The 18,150-nt window shown below is 39.0% G+C and overlaps 2 protein-coding genes and 1 long non-coding RNA gene across 5 annotated transcripts; 1 reads left to right on the top strand and 2 right to left on the bottom strand.

Annotated features, from left to right (window-relative positions):
* Nucleotides 1–296: 296 nt before the first annotated feature.
* tspan33a (tetraspanin 33a) lies at nt 297–6,954 on the bottom strand. Its single transcript, XM_067581859.1, has 8 exons — nt 6,661–6,954; nt 4,595–4,652; nt 4,146–4,273; nt 3,822–3,896; nt 2,957–3,052; nt 2,669–2,797; nt 2,408–2,569; nt 297–2,277 (listed from the first exon to the last, which is right to left on the bottom strand). The coding sequence occupies exons 1-8, from the start codon at nt 6,754–6,756 to the stop codon at nt 2,176–2,178; spliced, it is 846 nt and encodes a 281-aa protein (XP_067437960.1). The 5' UTR covers nt 6,757–6,954; the 3' UTR covers nt 297–2,175.
* Nucleotides 6,955–7,582: 628 nt separating this feature from the next.
* On the bottom strand, nt 7,583–12,295 carry LOC137175688 (uncharacterized). 3 transcript variants are annotated; one of them, XR_010925693.1, is made up of 4 exons: nt 11,260–12,295; nt 10,144–10,473; nt 9,492–10,062; nt 7,583–9,331 (listed from the first exon to the last, which is right to left on the bottom strand). It is a non-coding gene; the product is annotated as an uncharacterized lncRNA (long non-coding RNA). The 3 variants fall into 3 exon arrangements; XR_010925694.1 differs by having other exon boundaries at nt 7,583–9,087; XR_010925695.1 differs by having other exon boundaries at nt 11,925–12,295.
* Nucleotides 12,296–13,135: 840 nt separating this feature from the next.
* Nucleotides 13,136–17,525, top strand: LOC137175545 (zinc finger protein 649-like). Its single transcript, XM_067581251.1, has 8 exons — nt 13,136–13,303; nt 13,499–13,701; nt 14,868–14,966; nt 15,081–15,176; nt 15,270–15,380; nt 15,730–15,850; nt 16,078–16,266; nt 16,352–17,525. The coding sequence occupies exons 1-8, from the start codon at nt 13,279–13,281 to the stop codon at nt 17,380–17,382; spliced, it is 1,875 nt and encodes a 624-aa protein (XP_067437352.1). The 5' UTR covers nt 13,136–13,278; the 3' UTR covers nt 17,383–17,525.
* Nucleotides 17,526–18,150: the final 625 nt, after the last annotated feature.

Below are 18,150 nucleotides of genomic sequence, written 5' to 3'. Positions count from 1 at the left end.
TGGTTCAATTGAAGATAATCATACTTTTACATTTTGTGCCAAGGCATATAAATACAAGAAATATATATTCACCGTTATTTGTTGTGTACTTCTATTGTTGTGAAAAAAATCATACTGTTCAGAAAGAAACTTTAAGGATTGTACTGAAACAACTTAGAAAACTATCTACGTAAGCCACACTTGTACCTGGACTGTGCTTCTTCACGACTACAATCACTTTAGAAGTACAATCAAACATTCAGAGTTGTGTTGCAGATACACATTTGCTGAGGTAGACATGCTGTTCCTTGACTGTGTTATATGTTTCAAATTTGAGGAAAACTCTTAGTTGAGAGTTCAATTTGTGTTAAGACAATATGCAGGAAGAATTAAACATGACAACTGCACAATTCAGTAGTATGAAGATATTCCCTTGTTTGGTGTTTTGATGAAGGTGGTGGAGAGCGCTGTCCAACATGTCAGTCCAAAGTCTCCCATAGGTGTTCAAACAGGTTGATATCTGGTGATTGCAAAGGCCATAGCATATGATTCACATCATATTCATACTCATCAAACCATTCAGTGACCCCTCGTGCCCTGTGAATTGGGGCATTGTCATCCTGGAAGAGACCACTCCCGTCAGGATAGAAATGTTTCATCAAAGGTGATGATTCAGAACAACTTTGTATTGACTTGCAGTGACTCTTCCCTCTAAGGAGACAAGTGGACCCAAACTATGCCAGCAAAATGCTCTCCACAACATAACAGAGCCACCAGATCCCCTCACTGTAGGGGTCGAGCATTCAGACCCGTACCGGTTTTTCTTTTAATTTGTCTCCCATCTGTATTCCAGAGGGACAGATTTCAATACTAGACATTTACAAACATGCTGAACCCAAATCCATACAACAACTGTTAAAATTCAGATACACTTTCCTCTATTGTCAGATTAAATAAAACTCTGATATAAAGCAGTTTTTGGTGAGGTGACAAGACTACTACAGCACTTGAGATGTTCACACATCTCTTTTCTTTAGTTAGAAAGTACAGAGTTCCCATTCCTTTTGTAGAAATTTAGTTGAAAATTATTACACAAGAAAAACTGAGACAGCAAAAGGTGAGACAGGATTCAAACGATGCATACAGAATTGAGAATATATCCGCCATGACATATGTACAGAATATGAACGGTGTACATAGCCTGTGTTGTTTGGCAAAAGTTTATTTGTAATGGCAGTGCACTGAGACGTACACCCAACAAAATCCAGCAGTTGTGCAGTAATGCAGGCTGTCAGCTGGCTAAAATGTGAGGAGGAAATGACATCATGTGCAGTGTGAGGTCCTGGCACGACAACGTGGCCACGTTATAGAGAGTAAGACCATTAATGTAAACATCATCTTTGCAGTTCACATCAAACAAAACACATTAAAATCATTAAAATCATATCATACTATTCATTTATGTTTGTAACAAGGGTACAAGGTATTTTGGGACCCAGAAATAAATATCTGTTTTTACAAAAACCTGTAAAATTATAGAAAAGTTCATACCAAGTGGTACATGTGCATTGCTCAAGGTTTGAGTCAAGTTGGTGTACTTACACTGATATTGTAACTATGAAGTTAAAAATGCATATTAGACATTGCTAAAACATGAATGGAAAGGATCTATGATATATATTCCAGAGAGTATCAAATGCTAAATGCACCTCACAAATGCTTGCAGCCATTATGTTAGAAAATACAATTCCCTTTTCAGATAGTTAACATTTGCAGTATAATGGATGCAGTTGAGAAAAAAACAAACACAAAACATAGATTTCAGAATTGAAGGTCAATATGATCCTGTCAATAGGACCTCCAGCACCAAATACCCCTCTTCATCTGCTTTGGTTTTACTAATTACTGTAAAAAGTACAGTAAATACAAGCTTGGTCTATGTCCAGAAGGTGGCGACAGAGTCCTATTTCTCCACCTGTCTCCTTTATACTTGCACCTCTGCACCATGTATTTGAAAGCATGTTACTTTTTTGTCCATGTGCTCTCTTAATACAAGTTTTGTATTTTTAAATCCAAGAGGAATAAGATGTAATGTTCATTCCAGGCAGACGCCTCCTTTTGACAGATGTTTTTCAGAGGACTGGCATTAGTGGCTCGACCCATCAACCCACAGCTGCTGGTCTAACCTGGCCATGGTCAGCTCCATGGGTCGGAGCGGTGTCTCTGGGTGTAGTTCTGGAGTTGGATTTGGTCTTTGATCTGGTTGATTAGCATCTGAGACAGGAGGATCCCAACCAGCTGCAGAGGAGAGAACATATGACAGATGCATCACCAGCAGCTGGCTGCAGCCTCTGAAGTCTCTACCTGTAGGGATTTGAGCACAACATGCATGTGTGTGTTGGTATGTAGGCTGCACACTACATCCTACCTGTGGTATGGACAGTCCCAGTGCAACACCTCCTAGTAAGAACAGGTTGCTGTGAATCCAGTTAACCAGTTTGTCTATACAGCCATTAGTGTAGATGTGGGTTCCAGCTTCAGCGTATTTAAATTCCTGCATGCCCTGGCCACACATGGTATTAATAACCTCCTGCACACATAGACATACACAGGGGGGAAATATATATATACATTAAAAAAAACATAACAAAATAAAAAAGGTATCAACAGAATCTCAAAAGAAGATGACCTTGTCTTTGGATATGATACAACATGAGTAGGGGACAGAGCAGCGTTCTCTACTGGGATTGTTCTTGGTGCAGTTGAAGTACATGTTCTGGGACCAGTCAGTGTACGTTACGCCACCACAGCAGCCAAACTGAGGAGACATGTGGCATTAGAGATGGAAAAGATCAGAAACAAAAACTGAATTACTATTATTGCTCTGATATTTTTAAAGATAAAATGATGATGAAATATATTCCAGTATGGCGTGACTCCTGACAATTCAAAACTATGTTTGGACTTAAATCCTCACCTCTCTCTGACCAAAGTCAATAAGATTTTGCAGATCAATGTCATCTCTGTAGTGGACTATAGCATTGTTGATCACCTCAGTCACTCTATTCCTTGCCTGGCGAAGCATGTAAAAAGAGTAGTTTAAGAGTATGTACAAACATAACATAACATGAATATAAAATGCAAGTTTTCACATCAGTGGCATCACTGAGCAAGACATAAAACTGTTTATGTTTAAAGCCAACTCATCTTAAGCTCCTCATGTCTTAAACAAATAGAATCACATCAAATGCCATCATGCATGTGAGCTCATTCTTACATTATGTTCAAGAGTAAAATTTTGCTGTAGTCAGCAAAGCCCAGCAGCGGGTGTTCTTTCACTATTCTTTACAATAAACAAATTGTCTATAAGAGCCCATAAAAACCATTTAAATTACCTTTTTTAAAGGTGCATCAATGATATTGTACAGTTTTAGCTTCTTGTGGATGACTAGATTTGATATATAATATAATAATTACAGTATATATATTTTCTATAATGGTTCTAGATCTTGTGTGGGATTTAGCAAACAACGAAACTAAACCAAACCAACAAAAAATAATAACAAAGGAATTGTATTGTTAAGTACCACCACATGGACTTTTTTCAAAGGAGACATCTGTTGGGATCAGTCAATCAATAAATCAATCGATAAATCAATCATTTACCAGGAGAATTAGAAAGAAACCAATGCGTTACAGGCATCACAAGTACAGTCATCACTTAAAACAACATGAAATTTAACACGAAAAAACACCTTTTCATGCACTGTAATTAGACAGCTTTGAGCTTAAGTAAATGGTTCTAGGAGATATATTTAAACACTCTGGGATTATTTCTTTACCTTATCTGAGAAGATGAATCCTAAAATACCAGCAGCCAGCTGGAGCAGGAAGATCACAGTCAGACAGATACAGAACTGCGAGAAGGAAAGAGAGAGATAGTAACACCACTCTAAGTTTTGACAGTTTTGAATTTTAAAAGTTAAATTCAGTGAGAATCTATATCTCCATGCAAACGCAACTGTTACTTTTAACACTCTCAACTTGAAGGAGATGTACAATATTGGAAAAAACTAGACAACTAAAAGCTGATAAGACATGTTCCCAAAAAATCACCTTCACGGAAAATATATTATATCCTGATGGTTGAAAAACTGCTGACTTACTGTCTGCAGCAGGCAGATGTTTTCTCGCAGGGAGCCCACACAGCCACAGAAGGTGAGGATAAACATGAGGACCCCCACAACCATCAGCATCATAGCAGGGTCCACTGACAGACAAGCCCAAGCCGCCTCTGGGGTAAAGAAGAAAAGGGGGGTTCAGATACTGATGTGTACAGAGAAAAGTCTTGTCTTAACCTCTTGGAACAGAAAACATTTATCTAGGTGTATTTGTAATGTTACAAACACATTTCTTTTACTTTGCTGCATTTTATCTCCTGTACAACACAGATTTTGATACTGTTCTGTCACTGTGAGAGCAGCCTGACTAAAAAAAAAAGCTTTGTGAAAACACACAGCCAACGCACAAGCACTGTTTTGACACTTGATACTCCCAGTATCTCACACCAAACATGGAGAAAGACGATATGTTCTATCAATGGAGAATAATTTACCTGCATGTTTCATCATGCGGGCATACACTCCAATTGACATCATCACCAGGGAGATTATCTGAAGAGAGCAGAGATGAAGAATGTTTTTATTATTATTATTTGTGCATTTCTAAATGTCAGAAATGGGGGATAATACGTGGGAAAACACCACCGTAGGTGAAAACCTTTTCTCTGTTCATACCTGCCCAGGGAGTGGCACTGCTCACAGGAATACTTACTCATGATTGTAAGACAGATGTGTGTGAGGTAGATATGAGTCATAAATATGGCTGTATTGATAAAACAAGTTAAGTTTACAAAAAAACACATGCTTTTTAGCCTCAATGCCCCACTGTGGGAGCATTAAGATAGAGGACCGCAAGTGTAGATGAGGAGATTCCGCCATCCACTCCGCTTCCATTTGATTTAATCGACCTGGCAGCAATTGGTACCTTTCTCTAAAACATAAAAGAACCTTTCACTCAGCGTACCTCTCTCAGTCTCAATAGAATAATAGGCAGCCCTTAGAAATACTCTTCCCACCCTGAATGAAATGGATCCAGTTACCACAGACACTGCTAGATTTGCTTGCCCCATTTTTTGTGGAGGTATAGCCTCACAGTGAATATACCAGACATCAAACTAACTAACACTAACTGAACTAAATAAATTAATTGATAATGCTTTGGTTTCAGCTGATTTACTTGTGCAAACTCATCAGACAAATAATTACCAAGATTACACCAATGAGTTTCCGTTTCCATGAAATTTCTGAAGACTAAAGACAATCTAGACTAGAAAAGAACCGCACACACACACACACACACACTGGAAGTAATCTTTGGTGTGTCCTACATACAGAGCTCATTGTAGCCAGAGGCAACAGAAATGACAACAACACATTCCATGTTGAAGAGCGTCAAGTTTTTACACAACCTTGTTCTGTTTGTACATGGCCACAAGTCACATTCACAGCTTCGACGCATCTGACACACTCATAAAAGGTTTGTTTCAAAGGTAAAGCTGAAAATATACAGTAGAAGTAAGTACATGAAGAAGAGGTATTAGCAAGTAAAGAGGTACGCCTGAAACGTCCTCTTCTTGTTCTCAGTGGCTTTCAATATGTTTGAACTCAATATGTTTCAGTTCTCTCTGTCTGTGTGGTTTTCTGTAGGGTTTCTGCTGAGCTGTAAACCAGAAAATGTCCTTGCATTACACTAAACCTCACCGAGTTTAATCTGTAACTACAGATCAGCTCTAAAATGTTGTAAGTCAGAAATCTCCTTATGTTGCACTTTCTGAGCACCTGACACTTAGCAAACCCACCGATATGAACTTTGCTTTGTTTACACCCTGAAACCGAGCTTTGCTGTTACTTAGACACAAGTCTGCACACAAATCTGCACGGCCCCCATAAGCATATGGAGCAATGAAAATTTGTGTTCCTTGGCAACCGAACCAGTGAAAGCAGATTGGTATAAAGTACAGTGTATGGTGCCTGAAAAAGAAAAAAAACTCCAGCTTTGTTGACTGTGCGAGGGCATTTTCTGCATTGTTATTGGCATGACAACAATAGGTTAGTGCTTATCTCGGAAGAAATCCCCTTGACAAATATCTGATGCTATCTGATGCTTCCTGATTTGCAAAGAAAGAGCAAAACTTGTTCACAGTCCAATGACTGAGCAGCAAACACCTGGTGTGTGTGTGTGTGTGTGTGTGTGTGTGTGTGTGTGTGTGTGTGTGTGTCAGCTATGCATATTAAAGTCCCAGTGTCCTTTTCCTAGACACTGTTTCACTTTTGGTTAAACAACAACTAATTCAAACAAAGCAGTGTGTACTCTAACTGCCAGCAAACATAATCGTGGTCTCACACTTTGAGGATAAACACATGAAACACAGTGTCTGTCACGGTTGGAATAACTAAAATCCTGAAAAAGTGTCTTTAAACTCATAATTTTATTAACCAATACTTTAGTTTAAGTAATAGATTAAATCTGACCTGCCAAAAAAACACAAATGATAAATATGAAAATGACCACTTTTTGATTTGTATCAACTATTTCGTCTAATAGCATCAGAACACTCACCCAAAATAGGAAATTAAACAGGAACAGCAGATATTTGACAACAGGACTGACATAAGAGAAGTCATTTCCAGGTGCGCCTCTGCGTCTTCCTCCCATGTCGACAAATATCCGTTTTAATCCAAGTTTGCGCGTAAATATCAGCTGTCTGAAAAAATGTGTTTCCGAAAGCTAGTCAGGATGATGATGATGAAGAGCTGCTCATTTTCTTGTAATATTTCAATTGAGTCATACAGCAGGTAGAGATCTGTCGCAAGCTGCCGCTAGCGCAGTCTGGCACTGACTGGACGCGTAAAAACTGGGTGTGTCACTCCTGTGTCTCACGTCTAAACAGTGATCATGTGATACAACCTGCGGCAGGAGCTCCTGAATCTGAGCTCCAGGGTCCCATCGTGACTGACCCCGCGGGCGTGAAGCAAATTCAGGAGTAGCTACTCTGTTTTTCACTCTAACAGTGAGCATCTGATTCCTTGAACAAAATACAGCACCTCGTCAAAATTAATTATACCTTTTGGAGATTTTAGAAACCTGATCTTAAACCTCCCAACCTCTACTTGCAATTGTTTTACATTTGTATTTATATCATATTTATTTAATCATCGAATGATCTACCCTAATTGGAAAGTTTTACACAACTGTAATTTATTTTACATTTTAATTATCTTAATGTATCTATAAAATTACCTCCCTAACTGGGACGTTTTAATGGCTTTTTATTAGCTAATTGTGGTATTTGCCTTTACTCTGTTATCTCTTTGTTGTTTTCCCTTTTCTCTTCTTCTGTGATGGACTGGATGTCATTGCAAAGATCTCTCAAGTATAAATAAAGGATGAATGACAAAGAGAAATTGATATTGTTCCAAATTGAAAGTATATTTTTAGATGAAAGATGGTAAAATGTTTAGTTCCAGCAATGACAGAATACTTGCAGTGTGTTTTTTGGGTACCTATTATGCGTTTACATGTCAAAATACATTTTAATTGTAGCAGCCAATTTGATGTAAGTGTGGCTTCAGTAGACCACATATAAATATATCAATAGATGAAAGAACAGACACATGCATTAAACGTTTTTATTTTGAGGATGTCTCTAAATACACACTGTATAAAACCTGTTTTAAGATGAATTCATAATGAGCTCATGTGGAATTAATAAAAAGTTTATTAGTATCAATGATTTATCAGTTATATGCTGATGTTTTATAACAGATTACATCACTAATGGTGTGAAGCTTTCTGGTTTATGTTTTATGTTATGTTTATGTTAAAACATGAACAGTTTTGATAATTTGCAAAACATGATTGAGATTAATATGATGAATATTACAATACCTCTTTGACTGATAATTCACAAACTATATGTCTACTTCCTCTCATATAATGTGTGTATTTATATCTAAGGGAAATTTTAGTGTCTAACTGACTAGCTGATAAAATAACATATTTTCACTGTTTTCATGACACCAATTATTTATCTTTTTTTTAATTGAGTGGAAATGAACAATTAAATACATACAATACAATGCAGTACACTAATTTGTGAGTAAGCGATAAATCACAAATAACTTGATCATTGATAAATCATAATACAAAACCTGACATAAGACAAAAAATATTGCATTGTAACTGCTACATTCTGCTATACATCTATAAGTTTATGATAGTCCAATGTCCACAAGATCAGATGTCTCCTCTGAATTCAAATTAAAGCCTACTGAAGCATATTGCAGCATTTCTGATTCATTACTGTAACATAAAGTAGCACAATCCATGCACAGTCTTTTTATGGACAAAGAATGGCAATAGAGGAAGCTAACTGCTAGTCTTTTTAAGGGAGCATGGTTGGAAATGTAAGGCACTTAGGGCATGTAAGTTAATCTGCATGAGGAGAAACTGATGATGGTACTGAGATGGAAGGGTTAATGTCCTCATTCTCCCAGAAAGTTTTGTTGATCGGTTCATCAGCATCCTCATCTTCATAAAATCCATAATCAGTAAGTTTATCGATTTCCTTTAGAAAGAAAGACTCCCCCCAGGTGTGGCAGGCAAGGTACAATTAAAGGTTTGGCTCTCTGGCATGTGCTACTTCTCAGGGAGAGTTTGGGAGTGAGGACAGAACATGGAAGATGCTTCTAGTATGGAGGAGACGAGGGGACGAGGGCCACATCCACAATATCTTGATAAAGCTCTGGATATAGCTTCCTGGAGGAGGCAGTGATAGTAGAAGTACTAATTTGCCCTCAATGAATACAACTGGGTTAAAATCAATAGAATGCACATCTACAGCTAACTGTGACTGATTCAGTATCATTTTACACTGTAAAACACATTAAATGTGTATCTTGACTCAGATTCTTCATGGTGTTCTACCAGCTCTGTTCGTTTGATGATGGCTTTGGGAACTCCTCTGAGTGACCAGATGACATCTGCCTGAAAATTATGCAAAACACAACCAGTTAAAGAGCTGTTGATGTGTTATTATGCCTCTGAAATGTAGTTTAGTGCGTGTGTGGGTTCTTTAGTTTACCACTTCCTTGTTTGCACAGGTTATCAGGCATTTGAAAGTTATAATAGAGAGAAGCAAAGGAGAACAAAACAAACATCTTTGTCAGCTGGAAACACCCTCATTTTGCTGGGGACTTCTGAATGTGAACTCCAAGAGGAGAAGTATGGCCTGAGAAAGACATGCACATAAAGCTGAGGTAGAAACTGCTGCAGGAGAAATATTTGACAAAGCAACAGTGTACCTGAAATGGAAAACATCAGGGGTAAAAATAAATCTACCTGGTGCTAGACTTTATTTAATTTTGCAAATAGTATCCTTTTATACATACTGATGAAGCAGATGATGCGACTTGCATTAGATTGGGTTGTAAAGACTGCAGGTGTGAGGTGGAGCTGCATCTGGTTGTCATCTGGTTGAGGCTAATGGTGGCTGCCAATGGTTGTAGGTGGAAGATGGGGACTGTGGGTGGGGCTGCAGCTGTCTGCCAGATTCTGTAAATAGATTCTGGGGATGGAATTTCTTGGCAGAAACTGAAGGCGGTGGCAAGTGAAGGCTGGGAGCATAGATGGCTGGCAGGGGACTGAGGGTGGCTGCTGGCAGAGGCTGTAGGCGGAGGCTGCAGGTGGAGGTTTGGCTTCAGCTGTCTGCCACAATCTGGCTGCAGAGGCAGTGGCTTCAGGATGCTGGCGGAGGTTGAAGATGGGAGGTTCAGGCTGCAGCTTTCTGCTAGAATCCGTAGGTGGAGGCGGCGGCTGCGGGATGCTGACAGAGGGTGAAGTCAGGAGCTAGAGGAGATTGTAGGCGGAGGTTCGGGCATCAGCTGTCTGCCAGAATCCGCAGGTGGAGGCGGCAGCTGCAGCTTGCTGGCAGAGGCTGAGGGCAGGAGCTAGAGGAACTGGCTGTAATTAAACAGTTTATATATGGTAAAGTTGAGTGATACATTGTGATTAGAGATTCACGTGATAATGATTGAAACATACCTCAGTGTATCATGGACCACTTCATGGTAGAATCTGGTACTCTTCCACTGACCGGTTATGTATTTTGAGGGGGCTGTTTGAGGGGGCAGTGGAGGGCTGGGGGCTGCTGGCCATATTTGAGACCACTGGCAGGTCAGCAGGTGCGTTGGGAACAAATCCAACATCTTCTGGATGTACAGCAACTGGAGAGGAGGACCGAGGAGTGGGAGCCAACACCTCTGGGGGTTCAGGAGAAGGTTTGGAAGGACAGGCCACGGTGGTCCGCTTCCTCTTCTAGGAAGGGTTGGCAATGGTGTCAGAGTGTCGGCGCTTTGGGATTAATTTCGGCACCTGAGGAAGGCCGGTAATACACAAGTGACAGACAAGTGGTGCAACAGTAAACTTTTACATAACAACATATTTTTACAGTCTCACTAGAGAAAAATCTACATCAGACTCACTGCAGAGGACTAGTTTGTCCAGTAAGACCCTTCACAGATTTTGTCCATTTTACAGACCTTTTACAGAGCAACCTTTTTTTTTCTTTCAAATTTTACTCCACTAGCTACAAGAAGATTTTCAATTGGTAGCCTGAATAGATATAAATTAGGAATATGAAACAAATATGCACAAAATTTTAATAATTTAGGTCTTAAAACAATATTTTGATATTATATATAAATATAAATGACATTAAATTACCGCAAACCACTTTGTTGGCATATACTGAAAATATAGGAAAATAGGACTATATATATATATATATATATATATATATATATATATATATATATATATATATATATAGGAATTATATACTAAATTCAAGTTCTTCAGAGTTGTACTTGTGGCTACACTTCAATTTACAATATCACTTTGTATTCCAGCTGGGAGTTGGGTGATATAAATGATTGTATTCTCTATATAAAAACATAACATATTGTCAACAAGGCAGTGATTTTAGTTTTTCTGCATATTTTGGTCATTTATATTTTATGAATGGAGTCTGTATAGTACTGACAGTTGCATCCTTAGCTTAAATTGATGACCTACTCCTATATTGTTTATAATGGCACATATGTTGGTGCTTCTTTTTCCTGTAATTATTATTCTGGATTTGCATTTCAGTTTCTCTACCTTGTGACCCCTGGAGAGGGGGAGTGTTCAAGGCAGTCTCTTGATAATGCATCACTGAGGGTTCTGAAAGTCTTGACAGTAAAATACATAGAAAAAACACAGACTTTCAAAGTATGAACATTTCACATTTTCCATGATGGAAGTTTGGTTTCTTGTTTTTGTCAGTCTCTGAGTCTTAAGTCCTTGTCAGGATGTAAGAATCCTCAGTAGAAGCAGAGAAATTGTCGAGTGAAACTTCTGAAATCCTTTCTTGATCGTGTGAGGTTTTGTTTGTGTTTGAATGATGATCATATCTAAATGATGCACCTGTAGACATACATACGTAACACATCTGTTTTTACAGTCACATCTCACCTCTGTAACCTAAAGTTTCATTTAAACAACCTGCAAAAGGCCTGAGATCAATGATCTCAATGATCGATTTGAATGTGTGTATGACTGATCTAGAAAAATAATGTTTCATTGTAATAATATGCCTAATTGGTCATTTATCTCATCAAACCTGCCAGCATTCTCTTCCTAAAAACTGCATGTGAATGAAGCAGCCAGTTTAGAGTACAAATATATGATACATATTTCAACTCTAGTGTCACACTTTTACTCTTGTAATAGTTTCACTGTCACAATGGTATTGAGAGAAGAACAAGAACAAGAACAAGAGTTACTTTGTTGTCCAGGTAAGGCTGGATACAAACTGGCCTGAGCTGCCAACTGTGCAGGAGTTGTATTTGGAACTGTGCTGAGTTGTCTTAGTAATCAAGGAAGGTCTTAACAGATGTGGTCCATGTTTGGCAGAGCTGCACCCCTTCTGGATGTTGTAGCAGTCCTCCACCACCTGAGGGCACAACAGGGCAAATCATGTCAGGGAGAAAATCAGAATTAAAAACGGAAGATTATCTGTGTGTACCTTTATTTAAATGCGCACCAACATCTGTGATCAGTAACCTACATATACATATCTGGACAATTCCCATTACACCAATGGACTTTAAAAAGCACACATTGGCCCTCGTGAGAGCAGATGTGTACCTACTGTAACTTGATAGATCATAGAGCCACATGTAGATGTTTGCCACTTATTACCAGTTTGATTAAAAAAACAGCTTCATATTTCTATGAGAATGGGTGCTGTTCTGCTTTCAGAGACGCTAATCAACTGCATGGTATGAATTTTTTTTTTTTCTGGATTCCAGCTATTTAGTGGCATATAAATTAGTGTATTCACTGTGTGTTAATATTAGTTATTTGATTATCCATCAAGTATTACCTAATAACTTAAACTAATAGTGACTTGATCATTTCTTAAAAGTTAGCATCAGGAATATGTGATACATAGTGAATAAATTCATGCATTAATTATGCATATCATTACTTATATTTATATATTGCAAAACTAACCTCTGGATTGGCAAAGGTGTGAAAAAAGTGGCAAATGTGCGCCATCTACTGGTTAAAACAAAAATTATTTTCCCAGTAGCCCAACGCAGTGGTATTCAGACTTCTTCATGTCAAGGATCCCTAAACTCACATAAGTTAGACCACGGATCCCACGTTGATAAGATTTTGTCCCAGGATGCCCCATCTAATAATATTTTTGCTTTTAGATGTTTTATTACAGAAAGTGTATGAAACCCAAAATAGTCATAAATTCTGTCATTGTGTTACTTATGGATGGAATTATAGTGAAAATAAATTATTCCCCCTTTTTGCTGGGGACCCCCTGGAACTAGCTCAAGGACCTTTGAGAACCACTGTCCTAAAGAACCACCTCCATCTGTGAATGCGAAAATAAGTAACTTGCCACTTTCCTCTGCTCTTATAATCTTTACAGTACCTCCACTTTGTCTTCATCACACCAAAATACTTTTTTTTTTTTTTTAGTTTAGGTCAACTTTCCGACTTTTATTTTGACGGAGTTTTCATAACATCCGCTTAACCCGGAAGTTGTAGCTAAATGTATTTCTTTGAAAGATGAATGCGAAAGTGGTACTTTGTCCATTTTCTAGGCGTTTTTAAAGTATGAAAATGGCGTGGAAGAGCAAAGGTTTGTAAGATTGTTTATCTAGTTACCAGCTAGTATTAGTTGTCTGTCATCTCAGCGATTTATACAGTTATTAATACAGTTATTAAGCGAACGTTAGCTAACTGATTCTCTGCCTTGAGTTGAGGAAAAATCTCCTACAACTGATTATTTGGAGCCTCTGTTGCTAAAATGTACTCCATACGATGTCCTCTGTAGGTTCTCCTCTTCCTCTGGCCTCCTTACATCTCCTGGTTCCTCCAGTGAGGCTCATGTCTGCTTTCATGTGGCAGATAATGCAGCAGCACAGCGTGACGCAGTACGACCAGTTGGTGGACTTCATCAGTCTGGTGACAGAGTCCGTCCCGGAGCTCCTGAGTCTCGGTCAGAGAGCTCAGCTCATGCTGGGCCTGAGAGCAAGGGTGAGGAGTTACACTGAACTGTGATCCTTCTTCTCTGGCGTCCTAAATAAATGTGAAAGTCAATGATGCTAAGATGGTAAAATCTCAGCTGTCTCCCAACATATTTAACATACAAGGACGACTACTGTAAGAAACAACCATCATAGCAAAATGTTACCTTGATTTCTCTCAAAACATTATTTAAAACCCTCTTCTTAGTGTGTGATAATTTAAATTAGGACCCATGGCAAACCTGAACTCAATAAATAGTTCCATCTAATAAAGCTGCAGGCAGAATTGGGTGCTTTTTACTGGGGTCCCCAGGACCCAAACACGTAGGTATTTTTTAAAACCACTAATTAAAACAGAAACAGAAGTAATTTTGAAAAAAATAGATTGACAAAGTCATGAAAAATTGGAATGATAGTGTAAAGCACTTGTGAGATATGACAAAAAGTAACTTATACCTCTGGGATCTGCAGGAACCCCAGTCAGTAGGATTAAGGCTAAGATTATTACATTATTATTATTATTTTATTACTATTTCTTACATTTTGGGGGTAAAGAATATTGGCAGATTGATTGGATGCGTCTAAATTTTTACTTTTTCCTTCATTATCCATTATGTGCATCAGGGAAGCATTGATTGGAGATGATTGGAATTTTCCTGTGTGGTTAAATAGTGTTTGGAGGTTGCTGTGCAACTTGCAATTGCAAAATAGTTCTTATTAGTGTTTTTGAATATCAAAAATGTTACTTCCCTAAATTCCCACTATATTTTTCTGATCTTTAAACAATGCTTGACTGACACTGGATTTCTGAGGCCAGAGCCTATATAGACATTCAACATTTTCACAGATTCTGTTATATTTGTGATATTATCACAGATAACAATAATCTCAGTTTTCCCTTTCCTTGCCATCATTGACTATTATGTGTGTCAACGTTATATACCTTTCTTGTGTCATATAGTGAAGCTAGATTGTTTAGATTATTACATATTTTATCCTTATAAAACAAGGACCATAATGGGTTAAGTTTCACTGCATTTTTCTTCATGTTTCACTACTGAATGAATAATCCAAATTTGAGCAGATGAGTGAATGAGTTCAGGATTTCCCAACAGCCTTTTCCTGCCGTTTCATGCTTCTTTGAGTAACCTGTGTCCCATCTCTGCCCCGCTGCAGGTGGTTCTAGAGTTGTGTCGTGGTGACGGCCTCGCCAACCTGCAGACCATCCAGACCCACCTGGATAAAATCCATGAACTGAGCTCCACTGATCAGCTGGTGGGAAATAATCTGATGCACCATTACTGGTGTATGTTTTTCTGAATACAAGCATTAATTAAACACCTAAATGTAGAATCCAAAGCAACTTTATTTTTGTCTACCATTTGACAGGCCTGTGCTGATATACTGAAGAGCTCATACACCAACTTTGCCAATCTGGTTCAGAAGTTGTTGAGTGTTCCCTTTGAAAAGGAGTCATTCTTCCAAGTGAGTGCGTCTGTGAGGAATCCACATCTCTTGAGGATCAAGGGAAAAGGAAATAACAGTCGTTTAAATCCAAAACGCTTACTGTTTCTGTAGGAGGTGTTCCCTGCGACCTACGGCCCTTCTTACGACCAAAAACTGCAGCAGCTGATGTCTGAGTTCCTGTCCAGGCTGGAGCAGCTGCTGCCCATACCAGACCTGCAACAGGTGCGTCAGCAGCAAATCAAATGCCAGAATAATAGTGATACTGTTACATGTACAGAAATATCACATAATAAGAAAACAAAACAAACACTGTGACATTATTTATCTTAACATAAACACATGTACTATTTTTCATCATAACAGGCATTTGAAGTGAAATGAAATGTTTAATTCAGGCCAAATTCATTGCATGGCTTGTTTTTGAGCATAAAATGTGTGAATCATTCTGAATAATAAGGCTGAGTTACAACCGTAAACAATTCCCATGTATTTTCTTCTTTTTGTGCTGTGCCATCAGTATTTAGTATTGCTTCACTAGCCAACCCGCATCTCTGTGATCTTCTTTCTTCAGACAACAGCTTGGCTCACTGAAACAACATCGGCGACAAAAGAATTTGGACTGCATCTGTCTGAACCCTTGGCACTGAAGACTCTCCTGCTTCATCACAGACAGCTGGGAACTCTTAGCTCTGGTGAGTTTTAACAGATCGTATGGTTGGTTTTATTGGTTAGAGATTTCTTGAGAAGAGACAAGAGGAACAGAGTTTTTCATGTAGTTTCCATCTGTGTAAAAGACCAAAGTTTTCTTACATTGTGTCATTTATTTCTTTTACAACACAGGAATTTATGTTCCCAATTACAACACTGATAAATGACGGTAATGTGTAAAATGTTAAAGATCTTCCTCCTCTGATGACAGATGAGGAGATCCTTCTTCCCACGCTGGCCCTCCGTGCTCAAACTGAAGTGGAGAAGTACACGGAGCCCAACAGTGAGGATGATGATTATGACAATGAGGTGGAGAGACTGGTGTATGAGGATTTAGAAGAAGACTCAAGTCAAAGCTCAGATGTCTCCACAGATGACTGGTCGCCAAAAAAGAAATCAGGTTAGACAAACCCACAGCAGATCAGATTTTGTCTAGAATCAATCAATCCGTTACACTAACTTGCTGTGTTTTATGCTGTTTCAAGGTCATCTGTCACATCTATTCATCTGCCCTCAGTGTTCCTTCACTCACCGCACAAAGAGGAAGGTCCAAGAGCACATCCAGAGCGAGCACCAAAAAACCGCTCCCATTAAAGAAAAGGAATCTGTGAAAAAAACCAGAGCAAAGACTCGGCAAAAAAGTAAAGACTTGATCGCTGATGAGAAGAAAGCAGACGGCAACTCGGAGAAAAAGAGGGAACGCAAACAAAAAGACGGTCTAGAAAAAAAGAGGGAACGCAAACAGAAGAAGGACAACTTGGAAAACAAGGAGCGACGCAGACGGAAAGAGCCCACGGGGGAAGACAAAAGGTTTCTGAGCACGCGACAGGTGAGCAAAAACTTCACTGAGGAAGAAACCAAATGCTCGACGTGCAAAAAGGTTTTTGAACATCCGAATCAGCTCAAAACCCACATGAGGCTCCACACCTTCCCGTTCCGCTGCAGCCAGTGCGAGAAGGGATTCACCAGCCCGTCAGGCTTTTATCAGCACCAGAGACTCCATAAGAAAGGGCGAATATTTATCTGCAGCCAGTGCAACAAGGGATTCCTGTGCAACTATTCACTCAAGCAGCACGAGCGCTTGCACGAAGGCCCCTCCAACCTTTGCACCATCTGCGGGAAAAGCTTCAGCAAAGCGGGCATCACAAGACACATGCAGATGCACAAAGGGGAGAAGAATTACTTGTGCACCACCTGCGGGAAGTCGTTTCTGTCTTCAGGAGAGCTGCTGCTGCACACGCGCTCTCACACGGGCGAGATGCCGTACACCTGCACCCACTGCGGGAAGGGTTTCTCCAGCAAGAGCCACCTGAATGTTCACACGCGCTCTCACACGGGGGAGCGTCCGTACCTGTGCTCAGAGTGCCCGAAGCGTTTCCTCACGCTTAACTGCCTGAAGAGACACACGCTCAGCCACAACGGAGTGAAACCGTTTAAGTGTCCAAACTGCGAGAGAGAATTCTCCCAGCAGGGGAATTTAAAAAGACATCTGGCAACTCATAAACCTGATACGTAATGTTTGGTTTTTTATTGTTGTGTCATGCAACTGGCAGGAATCATGTAGTCGTTTGTAATACCTGGACAAGTTCTTTGAAACCTGAGAAAAACCTAAATTAATTTTAATCGCAGTAACACAAATAAACATCCATGTTTATAAAATCCTTCTGTTCATCATTTTAGCTGCTGTTTACAATCAACAATATTGATTTTATTGTTTTATTTTAGGCTTGTGTTGTCTTTTTATCCACACACACAAAGTTAATTCGGCATGTTTGTTATATTTGAGAGCCAACAAAGAGCTTTGCATTCATAACATTATCAACCTTGTTAGAAACATAATAAGCAAACTTGCATATCGTTAAAAGGATGATGTAAATTTGGTAGTTTCTAGCATTTTCGAGTTACACTTGCTCAACGTGATGTATGACCAACCTCATTTATCTATAAGGCAATTTTCATATTTCAAGATGTAATGTAAGTTATGAACAATACACTAAAACATGCAATATCACTCAAATGGTCCCTTAGACAGTCATTGTGTTGTCATGGAAGATCATCTATCAATACATCTACATTTGTTTCATATAAAGTGATCAGAAATTGGTAATCCAGAATTTATAATGGATTCGGATAGTAAAACATCTGATGTGACCTGTGACACCTTTTTGAAGTTCATTAGTGTTCAATAAGTGATCCTGGTGCTCCTTGTCCAAATTAGGTGTATTTGAATGCTTGGATAGTCTTCATACAGTTACTGACTATAAATTTAATGGCATGCGTAAGT

Source organism: Thunnus thynnus, chromosome 23 (assembly GCF_963924715.1).
Source record: "Thunnus thynnus chromosome 23, fThuThy2.1, whole genome shotgun sequence".
Taxonomy (NCBI): domain Eukaryota; kingdom Metazoa; phylum Chordata; class Actinopteri; order Scombriformes; family Scombridae; genus Thunnus; species Thunnus thynnus.
The sequence above is the reverse complement of the archived record's forward strand: the minus strand, read 5'-3'. Positions and strand labels throughout refer to the sequence as shown.

Excerpts from the sequence above, each read along its gene's own strand:
- tspan33a (XM_067581859.1), bottom strand. The coding sequence starts at position 6,756 with ATGGGAGGAAGACGCAGAGGCGCACCTGGAAATGACTTCTCTTATGTC. Across the intron at positions 4,653-6,660 it reads TGTTTAATTTCCTATTTTGG|ATAATCTCCCTGGTGATGAT; the intron begins GTGAGTGTTCTG and ends TGCTCTCTTCAG. Across the intron at positions 2,278-2,407 it reads TGGGACTGTCCATACCACAG|CTGGTTGGGATCCTCCTGTC; the intron begins GTAGGATGTAGT and ends TCTCCTCTGCAG.
- LOC137175545 (XM_067581251.1), top strand. The coding sequence starts at position 13,279 with ATGAAAATGGCGTGGAAGAGCAAAG. Across the intron at positions 14,967-15,080 it reads TGAGCTCCACTGATCAGCTG|GCCTGTGCTGATATACTGAA; the intron begins GTGGGAAATAAT and ends ACCATTTGACAG. Across the intron at positions 15,381-15,729 it reads CCATACCAGACCTGCAACAG|ACAACAGCTTGGCTCACTGA; the intron begins GTGCGTCAGCAG and ends TTCTTTCTTCAG.